Here is a 23,357-nt window from a genome sequence, read left to right on the forward strand (position 1 = left end):
CCTCCGCCTTATCCTAGAACACTTTGACCAAGAATTATGATTTGTCATATTTTAAATCTAGATTAAAAAAATTCTAAAAATACTGTTATCACCCCAAAATAACCAGCATTTAGCTACTATATATATCTATATATATAGATATATATATGTAAAACCCCTCAGTTTGAGCTTGAAGATGAATTCTTGACAGTGGCAATAGTAAATATTTATCTCAAAGTCAACTTACTAGATTTATTTCAGACCTTTCAGTTAATTGCCATGGGAAATAAATCTAGTAAACGGACCTGGAGTTCTCATGGACTCACTGTCCTCAAAACAAAAGACATCAGCTGATAACATCGCGCTTTGTTTTGCGAAAGGGGTACCGGAAGCCTGCAGGTACGTATCAAAATAAAACGCAGTTGAATAAATCCATGCTTTTGTTTTGTAAAGACTGACCGGAAAACTTGGAGTTGTTGCTATGAACTGCTGTCGGAGCAAAGCTTGAAGTAGCTAAAAGCTCACAGCTAAGCTAACTACACTGTTCTCCTCGCTGGGATCGAGCTGCTTCCAGTTTAAAACTAAAAGATTAAAAGTGCCGACGTTTGTCTCGCTGGTGAAGAGCCGGTCTTCAAACAGGTTGACTGTCCTAGTCGACTTGGTAAGACATCTTTCTTTGAACAATGTATTCATTTGGATTTCATAAGTTAGCTAACAAACAGTAGCTTCAGGTCTACACTAAGTAAGGTGAACCGCTAAATGAGCCTGGACGGTGGTGTGTGAGTCCCGTTTATCTATCAGAGGAGGAGATTGAGTCTGTTGGTGTTGTGGTTCTCAGATCCCCGTGGTTGTGTCTCTCCGGGTGAGGGTGAGACTGGCTCTGTGCCGGTCCTCTGTAGATGAAGATGTCCCTGGTCCAGCGAGTGCTCCTCTCGTGGAGCTTCGCCCTGATCTTCCTCATCATGCTGGTCCTCAAGCTGGACTCTAAGATCCACTGGAACTGGTTTCTTATCTTCCTCCCCGTCTGGACCTTTGACACCATCCTCATCCTCATGCTGATAGTGAAGATGGCGGGGCGCTGCAAGCCTGACTTTGACCCCCGCGATGGCGAGCAGAGCCTGAAGAGGAGGCTGTGGTACCTCACGGCCCTGCTGCTGAAGCTGGCCTTCTGCCTGACGCTGTGCTCCCGCCTGGAGAGGCTCACTGAGATGTGGGTCAGCGTGGTGTGTGTCCCTCTGTGGGTGCTGCTGGGTGGGGCGCTGGTGGAGCTGGGACACAGTGTGTTCCACTACAGGAGGGAATGAACCAAAGGACTTTTGAAGTACAACACGGGTGACACAACTTTATGCTCAAGTACCCCTCGGTTGGGATGCACCAATCTGATCTACTGGATTGGTATCGGGGCCGATACTGACCTTGTGGTGTGGATCGGGTATCAGACATGACCGATCCACATTTACTGCTGTTTCTTTGTTCACGTGCACCGCGTCTGCTTCAAGTTAGTTAAATCACAGCAGCTGCAGACTTAATGACACAGGGCCGGGGCACAGTTTGGCATCTTTTAGAATAATTCCAGCCTTCACATCGCCTTCAGGCTCAACAAGGATAATAGGAGTTTAATTGTACATAAGCTAGACCGGTAAGACTGGGTTTAAGGAGTGGAGTTAAGCAGACACACACGTGATCTGCCATTGTCCTAAATCAGTTACTTGTTACACTAAATGTTGGTGTTCAGTTCACCTTTAACTGCGGGATCCTCAGACACTGACACTAGAAGTGTATTAACAGTATGAAATGATCCACTAAGCCATATTATATCCGTTTGTGAAACCTCACAACTTCCATGTGTGATGGTACGCACATGATGTATTATGTCGGTAGTTTCCAACCCTCTGCCACGGACACGATTTGAATGTAAATCCATAACTTCCTCTAACTATATATCAACTGTTGTGGCATCATAGTTCATGACAACCGGTGCAATAGTTCTCAGCATTGGACGAACATTCTCATCTCATGTTGCCCGAAGAAAAAAAGAAGACAAATACTGAAACTTTACTAACATGAAATGCGGTAGAGACATTAAAACTAAGTCAATATGTTTGAACCATTTATTGAGAGGTTCTCATCAGAGTATAAATCACACTACCATCATTATCTTAGGAAATAAAATGTATTTACAACAAAATTTTCACAAACATTGGTTTCAAATAAAAACAGACAAATGATATAAATAAGTTCTATGGAAAATAAAACTTGTCTTACAAAAAATATATGCAATTTCTGTATACATTTTCTCACATTGGTGCTAATAACATCTATACTGTACAGTTTTGGTACATACAGTATCATATACAGCCCTGTGTGAGTCAACCAACGTCCAGTCTGAAAACAACTACTTGCTCCGGTTTTGGAGTGCTCATAAACAACAAACCTCATCTACTAAAGCAAAGAGGATTTCAACGCATGTATGAATGTCTGTACTTCCCACAGCAGGGAGTAAGGATGGTTGTTTTCAGACTGGTTAGTCCAGTACCTAAAATAGGTGCTTTAAGAGCGAAGCTAAGTAGTGCACAGGCACTGACACATGGGTCACATAACATTTTATATAGAGCCTACATACATTCGCTAACAAACGTGAAGTGAGCTACTTAGCTTACATTCTTAGGCCCTGATAAAATACTTGGAGAGTGCATCCTTTTTTCCCACTGCCACACTGGAATAATGTGGCCGTGACATCGTCAATAACACATTTAGAAAGCCCAGTTTACGTCTGAAGGAAGGATGCATTTTCAAATACTTTAACAAAAGCCTCAGCGTAAGTTGTACAGTAAAAAAAGAAGACTAGACATCTAGACATTCATATTAAGAAGTCTTTCTGTGTTTGGGGGGTGTGTGTTTTTAGGGGCTGTTTTAACGAGTGCTGCTGCGGCCGAGTGTCCTGTAGGGGTGTGCCAGGTTTCCCCTGCACTGTGTCCTTTACTTTTGGACCTTTAGAGGGCACAACTGTCCGATTGTCAGATCCGGGCTTCGAGGAAGAGCCTCTAGAGTCACTGTGGTGGTGGGTCTTAGGCCGACTGTCTGTGAAGGAAAGGGCCAGAGTTCGGTGAGCCTCCATCGGCTTAAAGAGGTCAAAGGTGATGAGTGTCCGTGGTGGTTTGTGTTCTGGTGGCGCAGGACCAGACTTCTTCCTCTCCTCTTTACTGTTGACGTCTTTCTCCTTCTTTCCATCCTTCTTAACCTGAATATTTGCAGGTTTGGGAATGCCAGTTTTCCCGTCTTCTCTGCCCGTCTTTGCCTGCACCCCCTGTGTGCTCGATGCGTTGCCCTCTTTGCCCTCCCTGTGACCGCTTTTCTCCTTCTTCCCGTGTGAAGACTTGTGTTTATGCAAACAGGCGTCCCGGGCCTCCTCTCGGTTTGGTCGTAAGGAGGACGCCCCCTGTGCGCCTCCCCTGTCTTTATCGTGCTCCTTCTCTCTCTTGACGTGGGGTAGCGTCTTTAAGTCCCACTCCTTGGCCCACTTCTCGTCTCTCTGTGCAGGCAGGGAGGTTTGAGAGGCTTTGCTGCCCTCTCTTGTCCGCTCCTCGTCCTCTTTTTTCCTCACCTGCGTTATTGTACCACCCTCTCTTCCTCCCTCGGCCTTAACTTTCTCCTGCTCTCTCGCCCGGTCCTTCTCTCTATCTCGGTCTTTACCCTTCTCCCTTTTCTCTCTTTCCTTCTCTTTACTCCTCTCCTTGTCCTTCTTCTCCTTAAACCGCTCCTTTTCATCTCTCTCTCTTTTTCCTTTATCTTTTTCCTTTTTGATTTGTGGGGAGTTGTAAGTGCTCATCATACTATCTTTAGTTTTCTCCTTTACACCTTGACCTGGTACAGTTGTCTTTTGCTGCCTCTCTTCCTCCACATCACTCTCCCTCCTAATCTGCGGTAGTGACTTTAAGGACGAACTGTCCATTGTACCCTCCTCATGGCCCTTCTGCAGTGTCCGGCATGTGTCTGCACCTCCATTACCTTCCTCTTTCTCATCTTCCTCAGTTTTAGGCTCCATGAGTGTGTGAGTGAGAACACCTTCATCTCTCTCCTTCTTGACGAAAGGTCCAGACTGTGTCGTTAACCCCTTTATCTCGGCTCTGCTCTCTTGCTCTTCCTCCTTGAAAATCTGTGTCGGAGTTTGTGAGGGTGGCCCTTCCTCTTCCTCGTTGTCCTCATCCTCTAGCTTCATCAGCATCCGTACAACAGGCTGACACTCCCTCCTCTCAACCTCTTCGTCGTCTTCCTCCTCTTCGTCATCTTCTTCCTCCTCTTCTTCTTCTTCTTCTTCTTTGATATGAAGCGTTTCTTCTCTAGGTGCACACTTGTCTTCCTCCTCCTTCGCTTCGTGTTGGTGATACTGTTTGAGTCTAATGTGCCAGGCCAGACTGCAGACAGCGGACACGGTTTTGAACTGGTGGACAACTCCTCTGGGAATGAAGTAGATATCATCGTGGTAGAGCTGGATTCGGGCGTATCGGATCCCCTCCCTCCTCAGCTGGTTCAGCTTGGCGTCGTCGATCCACTGTACACACTGTAGAGGCAGGGAACACGGGAGATTTAGTAATCCCTCAATAAAATAAACAAATGTTTTAATTCTTTCATGCTACGAGTGTGATCATGTATTGCACAGGCTGTTGTACACTTGGGGACAATGCAACAAACTGTAAACAACTTTGACACGTTGTCACCATATAAAGTTGATATGGTGATAATATTTACACATCCAGCGGGGTTATGGTTTCTTGCTACCTAGCAAATGTAAATCTAATAGTCACCCTTCAAGCTCTGTTTTTGGTCTCCTGGGAGGAATATGTCTCTTTAGCGGCTAAATGCTCTTATGTTTGACGGTTGATCTCATAAGCAGAAGGAAAAAAACCTTCATACCACTGTATCATACTAAACACGACTAATAACTGACCCACCTGAGACAGCGGAGGTTCGTGGAGGTCCAGCTGCAGCCTCATGACCACATCTGGGAAATCTCCAGCGTGGAAACACACAACATCTTTGGTGATCCGTCCGGGAGCATCACTGCTAGAAGGCAATATGTAAAGTCTTGTTTACTAATCTGAGGTATTTAATACAAACGTGTGTGTGTGTGTGTGTACTGTACGTGATCAGGTAAACAGATGTCACTGTGTACTCACTCCTCTCCGCAGCGGACAGCCTTCAGCACACCCACAGCAGCAGTAGTTTGCCTCTCAAACCCCTGACCGATGTGGTCAGCGTGGGCTCTCGTCCGGTCCTCAAACAGCATCTCCCTGGGCTCACTGGCTCTGGGTAGATACTGCAGGTTCTTTATCTCATTGGTGGACCTGAAATTCATTCATTCACAACCGTCAGGATATGGTGAAGTACCCGTACATGGCACGTTGAGCTGAAAGTAGTTCACGCGTTTAGCTTCACGAGCTTTACTTCAAACTAATTCTTTAGAAAAACGAAGATACAGGCGAGACGACAACAGCTGTGCACTGGCTCACATTTACAGACTCAATGCGTCAACCCACCTTTTCCTTTTGAAGGGTGATTTTGGCATGTCTGCCATAGGGATCATTTGTTCTCCCGGTCTGACCCACATTATGGGGCCGTCATCGCTCTCAGTGTGGCTCTGCAGCCGTAGACTGGAGAACGTTCCCCAGGGCAGAGTCCGCTGCAGAAACATAGGGCGAGAAAGTTTGCGTTAAATAATGAGTTGTCGCCATTCATGGGGTGTGTACACACATGCGGAGATAACAAACACACTCACCTCCAGAAAGGGAGAGTCCTCCAACATGTTGATGAACTCGGGGAAGTAGTCTCCAACCTCTTCATCCACGGCACCGACCAGACTGACCTGCCGCATGGCCCCGGCACGGTACGTTCCCTGGGAATAAGTCCGCTTCACCTGCAGGAGGGAGCACAGAGAAGACAGATTAGACCCTCGCCCGGCAGGTATCACAATATCCCACTCGGACGTGTACTTTACTGCCAGCTGTGAGACTAGCACCGTCCTGTGTGGTCTTAACGTAGTTGGTGAGACCTTTCCACTGCACTCTGCGTGGTAGTTAACAGGAGCTTAAATACAAAGAGTTAGGACATCAAGAGAGGCAAATGTCAACACGACAAATAAAAAGGCGAGCTATTGTTACTGAGGAATGAAAGACTGCTTTACAGAGACATTTGTGGAAACCCAACTCAAACGTTAAAGCGCTGTCAAATCTAGACAACCAGAACGACCCGATGACTAAATCAGGACTCAGGTTCACGAGTCCCTCAGCAGACATTAAGAGAAGACTTTACTGAACAAACGTCAACATTTAAGTGTCCACTGGAACATTGTGAACGAGCTCTCATGAATCAACTCATCAACTTATAAACCTTTAATATGTGTCACAATCAGGGGAATTCAATGCTGATCATTTTGATGCTTTAGTGTTTTCTTTCTGTAACATATAGCGAATGAACTCAATGGTTCAAAGCTTCATTCATTTGTGATTTCTGTATTTTTTTGCATGTCTTCGTGTCATCATTCTGTTTAAACGCCGTATGCACAGCTGCAGATTAAGATTCGGCTCCACTAATATACAATCATGGGTTTAGGTGATAAAGCATCGCTCCAAGTGAGTTTGAATTAATTCAGTTAACTAATTAAGATTAATAACTTCCAGTAACAGTCCACCTTCTCCTCCTGACTCTCTCCCACACACACACACACACACACACACACACACACACACACACACACACACACACACACACACACACACACACACACACACACACACACACACACACACACACGAAACTGACAAGCAATATTCATTAAAGACAGTTGATAAAAAGACCAACTCATTTTGAATCATTTATTCAAATTTAGGATTTTTTTTAAGGGTGATGATGTCATCATATTCGAGGCTTGATTTGAAAAACCAAAATGGAAGCTTTGAATGTGAAAAACCTAATTACGACCTGTGTTTTAAGGGTGCATCACACAGTGGCAGTAGGAGGACGTGTTGGCCTTTTAACAACGATAGACAATGACACCAGATGCTGATTGAATTAATAGACCCTTTTTATTTAACAACTGCCAATGTGTACACTTTAAAAGAAGACAACTGTTCATAAAAATGCAGTTCTTTAGAGCAGAACATACTTATTTCTTGTAAGACTTCCCAGTCTAAATGTTAGCATAGGACAAATAATCCTCAAAAGTGTGACAATTGAAAAAAAGTTGGAATTTTAAAGTCAATCCATATTTCATCTATTCTGGTGTTGGTGAGTTAAAAAGAATCGACTAGACCAGCACAGCACTATTCAACTATTGACAATGCTTTTACAGCAGAAGATTTATATTCCTGCAGAACAATGAGCCGAACTAAACATGGACACCTAACACATGGCGTTCACTCAGTAACGACGACCAGACCTCCAGTCGCACGTTTACCCGATATACAGCAAAAGAAACAGTAGGTTTTGACCTTTTATTTAACAAAATATAGAGTACATTTTGCTGTATCCTCTCTCCAAGTGTACTTGACTTAATAAAAAGAGAAAAACAAAAGAGTAAAAACAGGCTGCAGCATCACAAGACTCAAAACTGTGATTCTCAAAGTGAGAAAAGACCCCCGGGGTCTGTGACTCATCGCCTGCAGGAACAAAACACTTTTAGAAAAATGATTAAATTAGTGCGTATTTTCGGCTCTTGGGCCAAGCTGTGGAATAAATGCGTGTAATCGTCGCGCATCCGTTACTTGCACATGTTGGCTCAGTGCGAGTAGAAACTCTCTTGATCGATTGAAGAACAAACAGTCACGAGTCACTCACTCACAACTCGAGAGGCGATGAACGCTGCTGCTTCAACACTGTCCATGTCATCAAGTGACGCTACGGACGAAATGGCTAAATTAAGAAATTACGCCGACAGTTCTATCGAGTTAGTTTTTTCCTGATAACAGCAACAGGATGAAACGAACAGCGATTAAGTTTTCCTGTCCTAAATGAACTGAATAAAAACATGTTCAAAGGATGTGAGATAAAACTGATTAAGGTGTAGGGTGGACAATATTTCTCACTTTTTTTAATTCAAGAAATATAATTCAACTAACTGCTGCCTCAGTGATTAGATTTCTAACATGTCCACACCACTACGCTTACATTTTAAAACGCACACATGTTGCTACGTTTACACTGAGCGTCCACACTACGCCGAGGAGTAACCTCCGGGGTTACCTCCTACGTTTTAAACCGATGACGTAAACACCTGCGTCCGCTACTTGAATGGGTCTTTGCAGTCGTGACGTGTCCGTCCCTGATTCGTCACGCCCCTATCACGTGACTCTTTTCTTAAAGAAAACAACAGCAGCCTCGTTTATCCACCACTACCAGGTTAGTTCAACTGATTACAGGCGTTACTGGCCTTGTTGTCTTCACTAGCAGCTGTTGTGAAGTTAAATTCTGCATTTTATAATTCTACTACTGTCGACATGCGGAGGAAGCAGCTGTTATTGGAGCGACTAGTGAGCGGCGTGTCCTGCGGCGTTATCAGACATACGGAGCGGACGTCTGAAGTCACGGTTAGCGGCTTTGAGGAGGACGACAAGACAGAAAACGGAGGATTTTACTTTATTTATTGATGCTTATTTTGTTCTGCACAACTATTGTGAAGTCCACACATTAACTGTAAAGGAACAAAAGCATAAAAGCTCTCCAGGACAAGTGTAAGAACAGAGAACAACGAAACGGAGAGGAGACGTGTGCTGACCACCTTTATGGACCCATAGTCTAGTAAACTTTGATGTTGTTCATTTTGAAGTAAATTTGTTGTGAGAGAGAGCGCAAGACCCGCAGCGCTGTAACTAAGTCTGAAAAATAAAACGTATAAAACTTTCGGTTTGAGTTTATAGAGGAAGATTTTAGAGGAAGATCTTAAGTATCAAACACGACCTTTCATTAATGAAGAGTACTATAAAACTGATGTATTTTCTGTAACCACTCTACTTCCTGTTTACACCAGCACCACATGCCCAGTGTACGTGAAGAGTCACGTGATGTTCGTTTTCAGGCGATGCTGAAACGCCGCGTAGCCGTAGTTAACTGAAGATATAACAGATGTATTAGTAATCACTAATAAATCACTTGAAAAGAAGTTAACGGTACTTCTTTTCAAATGATTTATTTGAAAATAGATGTAGATTAAATTTAGATGTCAGTATGGAGTTGACATTAATCTATGTTGAACACATGCACAGCGGACAAACACTGTATAAAACAGGTTTCATGATTACAAACGTGTTATTGTATGAAAGGTCCTTTCTACAAACAATCAAAGACAAATGCTTTATAAAAACATATATCTTGTCAAATTAATAAATGAGATTTAGGGTTTTATTTGTTTGACTTCCGTTATACTTTGTGAAATGAAACCTTTAAAGAGAATAATTGTAAATCTGTAAAACAAGATTATCTCCCACAATCGTCTGACAAGAGACAACGACACGAACCAAACCAGTGTTACCACCAAACGTCTCAAATGCAGACGTAGCTGCTGCTACCTTCACGAAGCATTCAACCAAAACTATTTTGAACTCATATAGAAGTCAACTTTTTAAGGGGCTGAGTTAAAAGCACCACTCCAACTGAAGGTGTCGTAATCCCCATCAAGAAACCATTATGTAAAGAGGCAAACAACGTGACACACACACACACACACACACACACATAAGGGCTTTCTGCTCCACTACACAACCTGGACGCTGAAACACGTTGAAACCAGTGGAGATGACCCGAGGCAGAGAGGAAAGCTCCGTCCGTCAACAGACTGACAACACAGAAAACTTCAAAAGACACAGAAGAAAGTGTTAGCCTGTTGTTTCAGCTTGTAGCAGCTGAGTCTGTGCGGCACACACCTCCAGACTACAAACTGAAACACTTCAGCATCCCCTCTCACACACACAGAGAGCTTTCAAACCGCGTTGTCTGCCGAAGAGAGGAACAACAACACCAAGAACAATCTTACCTGAGAGTAGAAGTTGACCATGGTTGTCGTCTCGATGTCCTTCTTCCCGAGCACCTCCATCTTTACTGGCGCATTGGGGAACTTGTAGGAGAAGTAGTCCAGGAAGTCTGGGAGGTAGGATGCCGCCCCGTGGATGATTCCCATCACAAAACACGCGGCCTGGGCCTCGTCCTCGCTGAACGACAGGGTCACAAACTCCTGGGCGAAGCGCTGCATCTCGGCCGGAGACAGGCCGGAGAGCTGCTCGGTGTAGGCGTGCGCCACGGACGCCCCCCCGTTGGCCTGCTGCTCGATGTGGATCAGACGACCGAACTCCAGACCTGACAGGCCCGGGGCCGTGGCGCAGTGGAGTGGGGAGCTATAGCCGAGTCTTTCCCTGACCATGGAGGAGATGGAGGCAGAAATGGCGCCAGGAACAGGAGGGTCCTGGTGGTGGTGTTGTGGTGGTGGTGGTGGTGGTGGTGGTGCAGCAGAGGTGTGGAGTAGACTGCTGCTGTTGATGCTGCTGTTCCCATTTATTCGACTGAGGAACTCGGGCGGACCCAGAGACACTCCTGAACACACTGTCTGGCAGGAGCGATGGTACATTTTGGGTCGGCTGTGCCTCTCCTTCACCCGCTCTCCATCTTTGTGCTTCTTTTTCTTCTTCTTCTTGAGTTTCTTCAGCAGGAGGTCTTCTTCAGACCCAGATTTGGGCTTCTCCTTAGACTCTGCAATGGTGGAGAAGACATGTATATAGTCAGTACAATGGTGAGCGTCATGTGAGGCATCTGTTCTATATACTTCAGATTATATGTGAACTTTGACAACTTTGGGTTATGTTAGTGTAACTGTAATGCATGGTTAGGTTTTGTTATGACCAAGTTTCCCTCTTAAAATCAACAGCTCATTCAAATTTCTGACATATTCTTATAAATTGGATGTTTAATCATATTGGATTAATCAGAGATGACTTGAGCAAAGGGCCTCGGCCACAGCTCCAACATCACCATCTTTAAAGGACTCATTTAGTTCAAAGTTATCCCAAAATAATGAAAGAACATGTGCTTTTCATCCCAACTGATGGACGTCACGTGTCACTCCTACCTTTCTGCGGAGACATCACTTCTCCGTTTTCTCTTGCAAAGTCATGTAACGTTACAGGTGTCAGCGTGTGATCCTTCCACTCTTTGCTCTTTTCCTTCTTCTTCTCTCCGTCCTTCTCCTTCACGTGGTGATCTGAGAGGAGCAGAAGAAGAGGACACGGCGCGTGGGGGGTGAACTGCCGCTAAACATCCACGCTGAGCAACACAACAGACGAGCAAACATTTCCACGTGTATAAATCACCATCTGGGCCTAATAAATACCGGGGCCTGTGGTAGGGGACATTATGTAATCATTTACTGAATCGTTTCATTGCAGTATTACTCGCGTAGAGTTGTAAATGTGCCCACGAAGTGGTTTGACAGAGCAGTGAGCTGTCTGTGTTGCCCTACCTCTCTGTAGCATTTTCACGTCGCCGTTCTCGGTCTTTGTATGGCAGCTAGCTGGGCTCACTCTCTCCACACCAGCGGCGGAGCTCCGCTGCGCTTCGGTGCTTTTCTCCTTCTCCTTGTGCCGTTTCTCTTTCGCCTTTTTCGTCTTGTGAGGCGACGCGAGGAAGTTGCTGATTTTGAAGATTTTCCGAGCGGGAGTAGCTGGGACCGCGGTGGCGGCGGAGTGGCTCGCCTTGGCCGGGCCGAAACTCCATTTCGCTGGGCTCCCACAACTCTGCTTCCCGTTGTGTTTTTCCCCTGCGCACACCTCTCCGTTCAGTTTCCTGTGCTTCAGGCCCTTCTCCTCCACTCGGACCTTCTTAGGGGGCGGTGGGTAGATGTCGCTGGAAGACTGCGGTCGGCTCTCCGGCGGTCGTTTGGCTATCAGGGGTTTAGGGGAATTTGTTTTGCTGTTTGCTGCGAAATGCATGGAGTCCACGGCCTCGGCCATCTTGGAAGTTTCTATTTTTTACGGTCAGACGTAACTGGTGCGTGAGAGCCAGGCCGGGGGCGGGGCTTACGGGCCACGTGACGACGCACGTAGCGTCTGTTTACAGCCTGCAGGACAACAAACAGTACTGTACCGCTCGCTGTGGCGCTGCTGCACAATCACCAGAGGACAGAGGAGGTCTACCGACACAAGAGGGCATTCATGATCTCGGGACAGTCTGGGCTGGACAGTCACACTGTTATCAAATGTGCAGGAAAAACATGGAAATGTTGCTCAATTATAAGTAGTAATTCTTATTATTGAAAAAATATACACGGATAAAGTTGAAACAACTAGTTTCATTGGGAATATTTATTTAAAAAATCCTGACTAGACCTAAAATAATTCATTCATTTTTGTCATAGTGAGTAAGATTGCGCTGCGGTTGGCTGCCGTGTCTCTGACTCTTCCTCACATTAGCTCTTTTTATTGTAGTTATTTTTATTGGTACTCTTATGTTTAGACTCTCCTTTTGCTTAATACTTGCGTTCTTTTTTATACATATTTATTTAGGATGGAGCATTAGACTTAAGATTTGTATTCCCAACATGCTGCTCCTAAATAACTAAATGATAAATAACTTAAAATAGGCCAAAGAGGGCTTTACACTCTGTAGCCTACAACGTACTGTATGACAAAACATAAATGAAAAGGAACATATGGATCAGAGAAGAAACTTCCTTGATTGTGTGATGATTGTGTGTGATGGTTACACTGTTGCACCCAATGAATGGTTATATTTTACTGCCATAAACAAAAAATATTAAGTATTTAATAATTTTACAACAAATGCAGTTTTTTAAGTTCACCATGTTCTTAAACAATTTTTTATAAGCCTAAACGTATAAACCTAATTTGAAGATGCATATAATGGTATTAATTACTAAAGAGAGTTGGTACATTACAAAAATATTTGCATATGTTTATAATATTCTGATGAAAAAATGTCTTTAAATCACAAATCCTCATTAAACTAGTTTAGATATTTATAACATTGGTGCACAGTGTTTTTTAGATAATAGTGTCAAATTTCCATCTGTTGCAAGAGAGCATATATATAGTATATGTTTTAAAGTTCAAGTCTAAAGTAGTTGAAATTTAATGAATTTGTATTCTGAGATGTTTCTTTAAAATGTCACTAGGTGGCAGTATAATGATGTAAATTCAATGTGGAGCTCTGTGAAAATCATCACATCTATTGACCCTCACGGCCGTTATTACAGCTTCTGTAAAAAACATTTGCAAATGTTGGGATGGGTCAATTGAAAACATACCAATTTCTGTTGCACAAGACGTGGTCACTACTTTTACTAAGTCCAAGATCCGAGTACGATTATTCACTTAAAGTCAACATTTTGTGGTTAACACTTCAATACAATTCCTAAACATACTTATATTGGATGAAAGTTACCTTTTTATTATGGCAGAAAAGAGAAACAAATCCTGCAAAGAAGTGGAAAATTACATTTCTCTCAACCGTTCAGTCAAAAGGTCCTCTCTCAGTCCACATCTATTCATATGCTCTTGTCTCTATCTGTTGCCACTAAAGTAGAAGTCTTAATCTGCCAAAGAGATTGTGTACACAGTGTTCATCAGCACTGACATTAGCTTACTCTAAAATGAGATTTGTTTATTTCTTTTGACCAAAATTGTTCGTCGGGTGAATGTTACACTCAGCACTGACACTTAAACATGTTACAACAGAGAAGACGACACAGTTTGTAGAATAATAAAGTAAAGGTTATTGTAAGGTACAAAAGGCAGTGCGGACAGAATAACCCTTTTTAGCACCTTCAGACGTGGTGGAAAGTGCATTTATTTAAGTACTTATCTGAAGTACTTTTTACAATGTGGTATTAGTATCTGAATACCTTGCTCCACCATTGACCTTCAGTATTCTAACAAGAATTGTCAATCCAAAGTAAATACTTTGATCAGCCTAAAATCCCCTTTAAATATTGATGTAGAATTGGTACAGAGAAAAAGAAACAAACAATTAACTCAGTCACACATGTCTGTGCATTTACATGTACACTGTATTATGCATGCATGGTTTCTATTAATCACAGCTGTGAAATACACAGAGTGCAGCACACATCCATATGAACATCAGGATAGGATATGATGAAAAAGCAAACAGCTTAAATCTAATGCCTTTATGGCAGCCGACTATATAAAAAGTTCATGACAATAAAAAGAAAAAATAATTCTTGCCTTTTTCTCGTGCATGGCCAGGGGCACAAATACATCAACCTTCATCTCAGAGTCAACTTCCCTTGGGCAGAAGATGACATCAGTAAATAACCCATTCCCACGTCACCACGCTTTCCATATCCTTCATCTAGACAAAGATTCTTTAATATACATTTTTAATAAATGAAGTGCAGGCTTTTGGATTAGAGACAAATTGACCTGACGCTATCTGGTGTTGGCTAGCTGTAGAAAATCCAGCCCAGATGTGAGAGACACTTTGGTCGTTTCATTTTTAAGAATCTCTATTGGTCAATTGACAGATGAAAAATATTCTCACACATGGCAAAATAATGTATCAGTTATTGAAATAATAAAGATATTGGCAATTCGTGTGTGTGTGTGTGTGTGTGTGTGTGTGTGTGTGACACAGGGAGTACCAAAGAGTTGAGGTGTTTAATTTCAAACTGATACACACTGATCTACAGGATTAAGGCAGGTGTTGTATGACATAACTATTTTTGCCAAATGAATATATGTTTATTTGTTCTTGGCATGCAAACAGGGAGTCAGTAGAATAATATTGACCAGGTTGGTTTATACCTTCAAGCAGGCAGATTGTGGTATTAGAAGGGACTGGCACTGCACTACGACAGTCATTGGGTTTACTCCAGTTCAGTTGGAAATGGGACACTTATGCACATAACAGACCGACGACACTGGCTCCTCTGCCCAAAGTGGAGGGAGATGAAGTGATCTGCCAGGAAGCCCAGGCAGCTAAGCAGGACTGATGGTCAGATGTTTGTATTAGTCTGCATGGAAAAAACCACAGTGTTTACACGATCCAGGATCGAGAGTGGGCCAAGCCAGCTCACTGGGGGAATTCAAAAACACTTTGTCCCAAGAGGGCACCCTTAGGAGAAAAAAGACAGCTGTCCATAAATGGGTAAAGCCAGTAGTGAGGGTATTATTGGGAATAATAGAGTTCCTTGCTGTACTCCGCAGAAGAAAATGGATTCATTTAGATTGGCAACTATCAAAATAACTGACTCTCCTAGCCTCAATCAACTGCATTAATCATTGTTGTTAGTTTGTTGTGGGCAAGCAACGACTGTCTGAGATTTATGCTTGGCTGTGCTGTAAAAGACGTGGCTCTATGATAATAAATCAATACAGCCTAGTGTTCAGACAGAAGTCTCTCGAGAGTGTAAACATTTCTCTCACACTATTTCCCAGTGTAAGTGTTGAAGTACTGAAGCGACTGTGAAAGGTGAGAGGACACTTCTTCTTGGCTTTTATCCTGCCATGAATTTTCAATGTCAAATGAGTTCATAGCTGCATTAGCGTAGAAGGACTTTCAATGTGAAGTCATATAGTATGCTTTGATAGCTGGCTCCCCTCTTTATATGCACAGATTACAAGGCCTCTATATTGTCTGGTTGAAACATACAGCCTCTTTTCCGGGTTAAAAAACTGAAATGATTGAATCCTTTTCTTTGACTCTCAAACTGTTGCATTTTAAGTTGTTGTGCCCGTTCAGAATGCCGTTTCTCCAGACGCAACTTGCAGGTCATGGCTGTTCTTTATTGGGTTTTCTTCCACCTTTACTTGTTTTTCATCTCTAACCTGATGCTTCCCACAGTCCTCTCGCTAAACAAACGGTTTCCTTTGTCATTATCAGAGAACAGCTGAGAAATCTCTCCAGCTTAGTGCAGTCAGAGCAACCGGCCAATGAAAGACACGGAGAACAAGAATGTAGAAGGGTCACGTTTCATCGCAGTCTAAAAATAAGACAATTTAACTGGACTAATAACTATTCAAAATGGATACATTTCTGAAACATCAAACACTGGCATTGCATACAATCACTCATATCTCCTATCCTGTGGTAGGACTGACCCTGAGTCTGAGAAACTAAAGCCTCATTATCTAAACTCCCTGCCAAGCAGATGCCTCATTTAGTTCATGTGACTGTGTTTTCTCTTTCTTTTTTCCTGACTATATGTAGACAGAATGACTTAGCAAAGAATCAAAATCTTGGTAGCACACAGCGAACTTAGTCTCCCCACCCAGAGATTCAGAGATTGCCTCACCAATTCTCAACACTTGTTGAGGATTAGTGCTGTCAGAATAAAGTCAATAGCACATGAGATATTTCTCTCCCCTGACATGACATTTAAATCAAACGACCTTCTTGGATAAATCTGAAACTGACTTTCATTATTCAGAAGCTCAACTAAACCATGCAGCTTACAGTAAAATGAAATATGTCTCTACAAATCTGAGTAACAAACTCTTGGCTCTGGCCCGGCAGCAAATATTTTGCATCAGATGCATTTTTTGACCTGTTGCATCTGTTTATCACATGTTTGTGGAGCCGACAGGAACCTTGGGAAGTGCCTGCCAAAGCAACTGTGACACACATGCATATTCATGGCCATGATGCACTTGCAATATCAGTGCATCATAGAGTGAGAATGCATTACAAATGGTCTTCATTAAGTGATGTGATTACAGTGAAGATACAATGGAATGGAATTATAGGATTACAATAAGACATGTTTATAGCTTTCACAGTTTAAGCTATATTGTGACTGAGATACAATTGTTAAAGGCTAATTCTGCTTATATCATAAAGAAGAAATAATGTACCACTTCCTCATGTTACTTACCATCCACTGTCTCACTGAGACCATCTACTGAGGAGTACATCCACACAATCCTCCTCTCACTATTGGTTTTTTTTCAGCTGTTTCCCTCTCAAAGCTTCTCCCTCCTTGTTTCTCTCTCAGACTCACTTTCCACTGAACAGCTCAATCAGTTCCCCCTCCCTCCTCTTCTCCCTCCCACCTTACCTCCTCCTCTCACTGTCACTGTCTCAAACTGAGGTGGGTCTTTTTTACACTCTTTCCCTCTTATCCTTTCACTCTTTACTCTCAGGACACGATGAGGTTACCAGCACTGTGCATATGCGGGACCCTGCTGGCCCTCTCGAGCCTGTCTGCGACCACAGCAGAGTCTGATGAAGGAGAACTCCTGGGGGATCATGGATTTGGACCTTGTGCTGCAACTCTGAGACCCGAGGGGCCGTGCAGACAGGGGAAGGATGAGAGCATGTGCCCATACCAATTCAGTCTGCCGCCACTGACTCTCCATTTGCCAAAGCAGCTCAGAGAGCTGGAGAACATTGTGAAGGATTTGCAGAAGCTGAAGGACAATGTGGACCAACTGAGGAAGATGTGTGCAGATTGTACAGTAAGCCAAACTGTGAGAGAGTGTGGAGAGCAAAGAGAAGGAGAGCATGTAAAGCTGGATGTGGGAACAGATAGACAAAAGGATGACATGAACTGGCCGAATGAGAGAAATTCTGACAGGCCAAAAGATTTCAGCCAGGAGTGTGGGACAAGCAGTGTTAAAGTGGAAAAGATTATGGCAGGAAATAGTGACACTGACTCAGAAAAAAGAAAAATATTCGAAGAGAAAGAGAGAAAGATAGGGGAAGCAGAGAAAGAGAGCGATAAAGGGGTCGTAAAAGAAACTGAGAGAGAAAACCCCTTAAGAGAAGTGGCAGAAAAGGATGCAAAAACAAAGACAGAGGGTGCAAAAGGAAAAGACAAACTGGGGCAGGCAAAGGTGCCAACCTCTGCTGGAAATGAGAGAATAGTGGATATTGTCAGAAAAATGGTTGTTGAAAAAAATAACAGGGAGACGGACAGAAACAAAGACAAAGATGGAAAAGGGAATTCAAAGGGAGATCCAGATGATATAGTGGAGAATGGAAAAAATAGGAAAAATACAAGCAATGTCAAAAATGAGGAGAAAACTGAAAAAAGTGACCGTCACATATGGCGAGATGAAAGAAAGGAAACAGAGAAAAAGACCCAAACTGAAGAAGACAGGGGCAGTGATGGAATAAAGATGTCTGAGGGCCATGATAAGAATACAAATAAGCCGAAAGAGCAGGACGGGGAGGAGAGGAAAAAGGAAATGGAAATAAAAGTGGAGCGAAATAATGAGAAACCAAAACAGACAGAAAGCATTGGGCGTGCAGAAAAGACTATTAACGTGGGGGAGGTGGAGGACGGGGAGATAGGAACGAAGATCAAAACAGTCCAGAGTGTACAGAGAGACAGTGATGGAGAATTAGCATCCAGCAAAGCAACTGAGAGGACAAGCTTTGTTTCAATCAGCCCGACTCTTCACTCTATCATTAGTTTAGCTCCCAGGCCTGACTCCATGGACTCAAACAAAGCGATAACCTTTACATCATCCTTTCCACCTCCTTCTTTGTCCAGCTCTACTTCAAATTTGATCACAGATGTCAAAGGAATGACAAAAGCTGTTGACGGACGACCAACCCAAAGCACAGGCCCAGGAGCAGCTGGCATTTCTGAGCACCCAAGCCTTGTTTCAGAGGAAGGCTTTAGGACCACAAGTAGGCCAACAACAACAGCCACAATAAACACACTGGGTGGTCCTAGACTACAGTTAACCAGTGCCATTTCAAGATTCACCTCTACAACCAGTACAAGACCTGGGGCGGGCTTCCAGGGTCGGGTTAGCTCAACTACGGCAGCAACAACCACCACCAAGACTCCTCGTCAGAGTTTATACACAACGACATTTCCAGGAATTGCAGACCGCAGCCGATGGACGGCTAAAAAGAACAGCAGCTCAAACACTAAGACGGACGTGAATCTTCTACCAGGCCGAGGACCAAAGCCCGGTGACAAGCATAGACCTGTAATTATGTCTGAAGCAGACCAAAAGCTTAAAAATCCTAAGAATGACCGTAAACCTGACCGAGCCTCTTTGCCTGACAAAAAAACGAAACATGACCAAAAGCAGAAACCTTCTAACCCAAAATTGAAACCTGGCAAAGATCCTAAACGAGTCCAGATTCCAAAACCTGAACTAAGACCTCTACCTGATCATTTACCAACTGTTCAAGATCTGAAAAAACTTCAAACACCTAAATATGACCAAGAACATACAACTGATCAAAGCCAGTTACTTATTAAAAAGCCAAAATCTCATCTAAAGCCTATGTCTCCTGTTCAGAGGACCCCATCTCATCAAAGACCTCAAACTGTTAACGCAACGGGCCCTGACCCTCAAACTGACCGACAGCCTGAATCTGTTGAAATCTCCAAAATTAATCAAAACTCAAAACCTAAGAAAAAGCCGGTTCATCCTCTCAAAACCGACAAGCGTGACCAAACAGAAAAACCTCCCAAAAAAAAGAAAAGTGAAGAAAAAACTCAACCTGATCAAAGGTCAACAATAAACCAATATTTCACATCTGTTCAAAAGCCCGAAAGAAGAGAAAAAACTAGCACCACTCCAAAATCTAACCAAAAGCCTAAAACGGAATCAATGGAAAAATCTGATGAAAATCCTTTGACTGAGCCTAAATCTGTCAAAGACTCAACACCTGGACAAAAGCTTACTCCTGATCATGCCCTAATCAAACCTCCTGATCAAAAGCCTAAACCCAGCCAAAAAATACCTAAAGTAAACCAAAAGCCTAAACTTAACCAAAAACATCCAGAGCTTCCAACAGACCAAAAGACTAAACTAAAGGCAAAGCTTAAACCTGAACAAACACCAGAAACCAATCAAGGGCTTGCATCACCTCGGCCTGACCAAATGCCTGATCTTAAGCCCAAATATGTGCCTGATGAAATTCCTGAAGCAGAATCCAACAAAACATCCAAACCGAGGCCTCCGCCCAGGCGCAGGCCACCAACCAGGGCTACAGTCAGGCCAGGAGCAACATCTGTCCAAAGGCCAAAAACTGCAGTGCAACTAAAGCCAAGTCTAAAGACCAAAACAGATTTAGGTCATCCTCAAATCAGCGGGTCTACTTCAGATGACATCCAAAACTCTCAAACTGACATGCCACCTGCACCTGGCTCTGTAACAAGGACTGCTGAAGTCAGTCATTCCCCAGGGGATGCAGAGTTGAGTCCCAGCAGGATGAAAACTACCACTCTGGGTCCAAAGACCTCAAACAGCAGGACTACGTCTGATCTGAGGCCACAAACAGCCGGTCGACCACCATCGATCCCAATGACAACAAGACCAAACAAAATCATCCGTGGGATCCTCCCGAGTGTTATCCCTAGCACCAGCCCAGGATCCACAAAGCCGAGTCAAGCTTCCAATACTGACTCCATCTTACAAGCTACGATACTTCACAACCTGGAGGAAATAGCACCTAGAAAATTTCAAGACCCAGACAAAATGATGATTCCAGTCCCTACCCCCAGTGCCCAAACTACCTCCACAATCAGCCCTAACCTCAGGTCAACAACCCCTGCCACCTCTGGCCCCGAGACCCCAGCTGCTGAGTCTTCCAGTCCCAGTGCACGCGAGCTGCGTGTTAAAATCAACCAGGTGGATGCTTTCTTCAATAACAGTCCAAATGGAAGACCACCGGACGGGCTTCCAAAAGACCACCCAGAGGACAACCAAGGAGGCAGCAGGCCTGACAGCAAACAATCAACACTTAAACCATCTAGAGGCAAGATATATTATTAACGCTATTGAAGCGTTTTATCAAGTTTTCTTTTTGTATGCATGCTCTACTATGAATTTCCACATAACGTAGGTGACTTTATATAGGGATTGTGGTTGTTATTGACAAAGCTTTTATATAATTAGCATGTATAGCAGCACCAATACTGTAATTACTGTTACTTTTTCAGTCACGGAATGTATTAACAAAGAGAGAGGAGAGGAGGCAGATGCAACTTCACAATTAAATTCCCTGAAATTTACAACCGACCTTATAAAAATCTATTGACTTTTGTTGACATTATGTCACAATAATTTGGCTGAGAGTATACTGCAGTTTAAATAGTATTTAAACACTTATTGTATTACTCACTTGGCAGATTGGTATGCCACGAGCTAAAAGGATCTTAAGAAAGAGAGGACCACACAGTAAGCACTAAAGAACCACATATAAATAAATGCCTGAGATCAATTTTGTACCACACATCATGGCTCAGGGAGGATTTTACATATGTGTGCACAATGTGTATGACTGCGTGGGTGTCGTGATTAAGAATAAAACCACAACTATGTGTAGACCTACAGCTTTAAAACATCCTTCAGTGGAGCATGGCTTAGAGAGCAAGTGAGTAATTTGGCATGAAATCAATCTAATGATACTTCAGTTTAACACTTGAATTCTTATGCTGCATATGAACACTACAATTACATTAGTTGCCTGTCTCAGTAAACATACTGTAAATGTGTGTTATATTTGTGTTTAATTTATCAAACAATCACTTGGAAAATACTGGTGTTATTTTTACCCAGGCCCTACTTTTATCTCTAAAAAGAACCCCATGGGTTTATCATCTGTTTATATACTTTGGAGGTCCACCTTGAAATTCTTTGAAAACATTCAATCTTTTTATGGTGGAAAAGTAGCTTGCCCTGACCTGTTGCCCTGTGACCTCACTCAATACATTTCAGGATAGATCAAAGCAGCAAGATATTTTCACCTGAAAGAAATTAGTGAAAGCAGGACATTTGTTAGATCACTTTCTAAACGAAGAACGGCAAGATGTATTTAGGAAGATTTGAGAAAAGACTGTTCATAATCTTTTGTAATTTCTTTCTATTTTCCTTATCTACAGTTACCATGCCAAGAGACTGCTCCGACCACCTGCTCAGAGGGGGCACAAAAAGCGGAGTGTACCTGGTGACCCCTGACCTCCGCAGTAGAAGCTTCCTGGTCCAGTGTGACATGGAGCTGGATGCAGGAGGGTGGACGCTCCTGCAACGCAGACAGGACGGCAGCGTGAGTTTTAACCGGACCTGGGCCGAGTACCGATCAGGCTTCGGGGAGCTGGATGGAGGGGAGTTTTGGCAGGGTAACAACATGATCCACCTGCTGACCCGGGACAGGGACATGGTGCTGCGGGTGGAGCTGGAGGACTTTGGCGGTGTGATGGAGTACGCAGAGTACGAGCAGTTCGGGGTGGCGAGTGAAAGGATGCGCTACAGACTGACGGTAGGCGGTTACTCGGGTACTGCAGGTGATGCTCTCCGCTTCAGCAAAAGTTATGATCACAACAACAGGGCGTTCACCACACCGGACAGAGACCACGACCGCTATCCATCCGGAAACTGTGGGGCCTACTACAGCTCCGGCTGGTGGTTTGATGCCTGCATGTCTGCAAATCTCAACGGGAGATACTATGTCGGGAGCTATAAAGGAGTCCGGGATGGGATTTTCTGGGGGACGTGGCATAACATATCTACAGAGTATTACCCCACTAATGAGAGACAGTCTTTTAAAACTGTCAGGATGATGATCCGACCAAAGAGCTTTGCACCATGAACCTTGACTCTCTACCAGGGCATTAGAAAAAGACCGGAGGTTTTAACTACTAACTTCAACCATAAATTCCTAAAATGCCCTTTACAATTGAGTAAACCCTAGTACACCATCCACACGGTTATTGTTCACTACTAACACAATGCTGCCGCCTTGTGGTGTTTGATTCTGCAATAATGATTTGTTTACAGGATAATATGACAATAACTGAGGATGTACATAGTTACAAAGGTAATACTCCTAATTACATTGTAACTTTTTTATAACATTTTAATATTAATATATTTGTGTTTTTCGTGACGGTTCGTAGCAACGGACATTTTTTTTTTTATTATTATTGAAGTACTGGAAAGCCAGTTGATGGTTGATTGAAGCTGTGTGGGATGTTTTGTAATTAAGATTGTTTTGTTAAAATTAATAAAATTGATGAAAATATGAATATAGTTTTGCCTTTGTTTCTCCTTCTTTCTGTGGAAATGATCTTCAAACTAAAGTGAGCCACGAAATAACCAATAACAAGTAGAGTTAAATCCATATTTTGAAGCATCAAGGTTTAAATCTGACCCATGCAGTAGGACTACAACTTTGGACGCGAGGAATTAAATATTTCAAGACTCAAGTTCCCTACAGCCTTTGCGGAGAGAATGACGTCACCTGCGACGGTCCTCACATAGGCCTACTGATTGGACAAGACTTAAAGAGGGGCGGTGCTGAATTTATACAAGATTTTACATCCGGCTTGTCACGATAATTAAATTGTCTCGGACTAAGACCGGAAGTAAAATATTTTATCGTCAACATAA

At 43.2% G+C, this 23,357-nt stretch overlaps 4 protein-coding genes across 5 annotated transcripts; 3 read left to right on the top strand and 1 right to left on the bottom strand.

Moving 5' to 3' along the window:
• Positions 1-479: 479 nt before the first annotated feature.
• Positions 480-1,283, top strand: LOC306698583 (transmembrane protein 60-like; the record flags this gene model as incomplete). Its single annotated transcript, XM_079162952.1, has 2 exons — positions 480-640; positions 818-1,283. The coding sequence occupies exon 2, from the start codon at positions 879-881 to the stop codon at positions 1,281-1,283; it is 405 nt and encodes a 134-aa protein (XP_079019078.1). The 5' UTR covers positions 480-640; positions 818-878.
• A 1,556-nt stretch (positions 1,284-2,839) lies between these two features.
• On the bottom strand, positions 2,840-11,969 carry LOC306698582 (lysine-specific demethylase RSBN1L-like; the record flags this gene model as incomplete). 2 transcript variants are annotated; one of them, XM_079162951.1, is made up of 8 exons in its annotated part: positions 2,840-4,540; positions 4,932-5,040; positions 5,157-5,324; positions 5,517-5,659; positions 5,756-5,893; positions 10,004-10,713; positions 11,090-11,221; positions 11,480-11,969. In XM_079162951.1, 8 exons carry the CDS (start codon positions 11,967-11,969, stop codon positions 2,840-2,842), a joined length of 3,591 nt encoding a protein of 1,196 aa, XP_079019077.1. The 2 variants fall into 2 exon arrangements, with proteins under 2 accessions (XP_079019077.1, XP_079019076.1); XM_079162950.1 differs by having other exon boundaries at positions 4,932-5,043.
• Positions 11,970-17,144: 5,175 nt separating this feature from the next.
• On the top strand, positions 17,145-20,741 carry LOC306699021 (uncharacterized protein; the record flags this gene model as incomplete). The annotated part of the gene is made up of 1 exon (XM_079163522.1): positions 17,145-20,741. One exon carries the CDS (start codon positions 17,145-17,147, stop codon positions 20,739-20,741), a length of 3,597 nt encoding a protein of 1,198 aa, XP_079019648.1.
• Positions 20,742-21,855: 1,114 nt separating this feature from the next.
• On the top strand, positions 21,856-22,928 carry LOC306699022 (fibroleukin-like; the record flags this gene model as incomplete). The annotated part of the gene is made up of 1 exon (XM_079163523.1): positions 21,856-22,928. One exon carries the CDS (start codon positions 21,856-21,858, stop codon positions 22,555-22,557), a length of 702 nt encoding a protein of 233 aa, XP_079019649.1. The 3' UTR covers positions 22,558-22,928.
• Positions 22,929-23,357: the final 429 nt, after the last annotated feature.

The sequence above is a fragment of the Pholis gunnellus genome, assembly GCF_910591455.1.
Source record: "Pholis gunnellus genome assembly, chromosome: 7".
Lineage (NCBI taxonomy): Eukaryota > Metazoa > Chordata > Actinopteri > Perciformes > Pholidae > Pholis > Pholis gunnellus.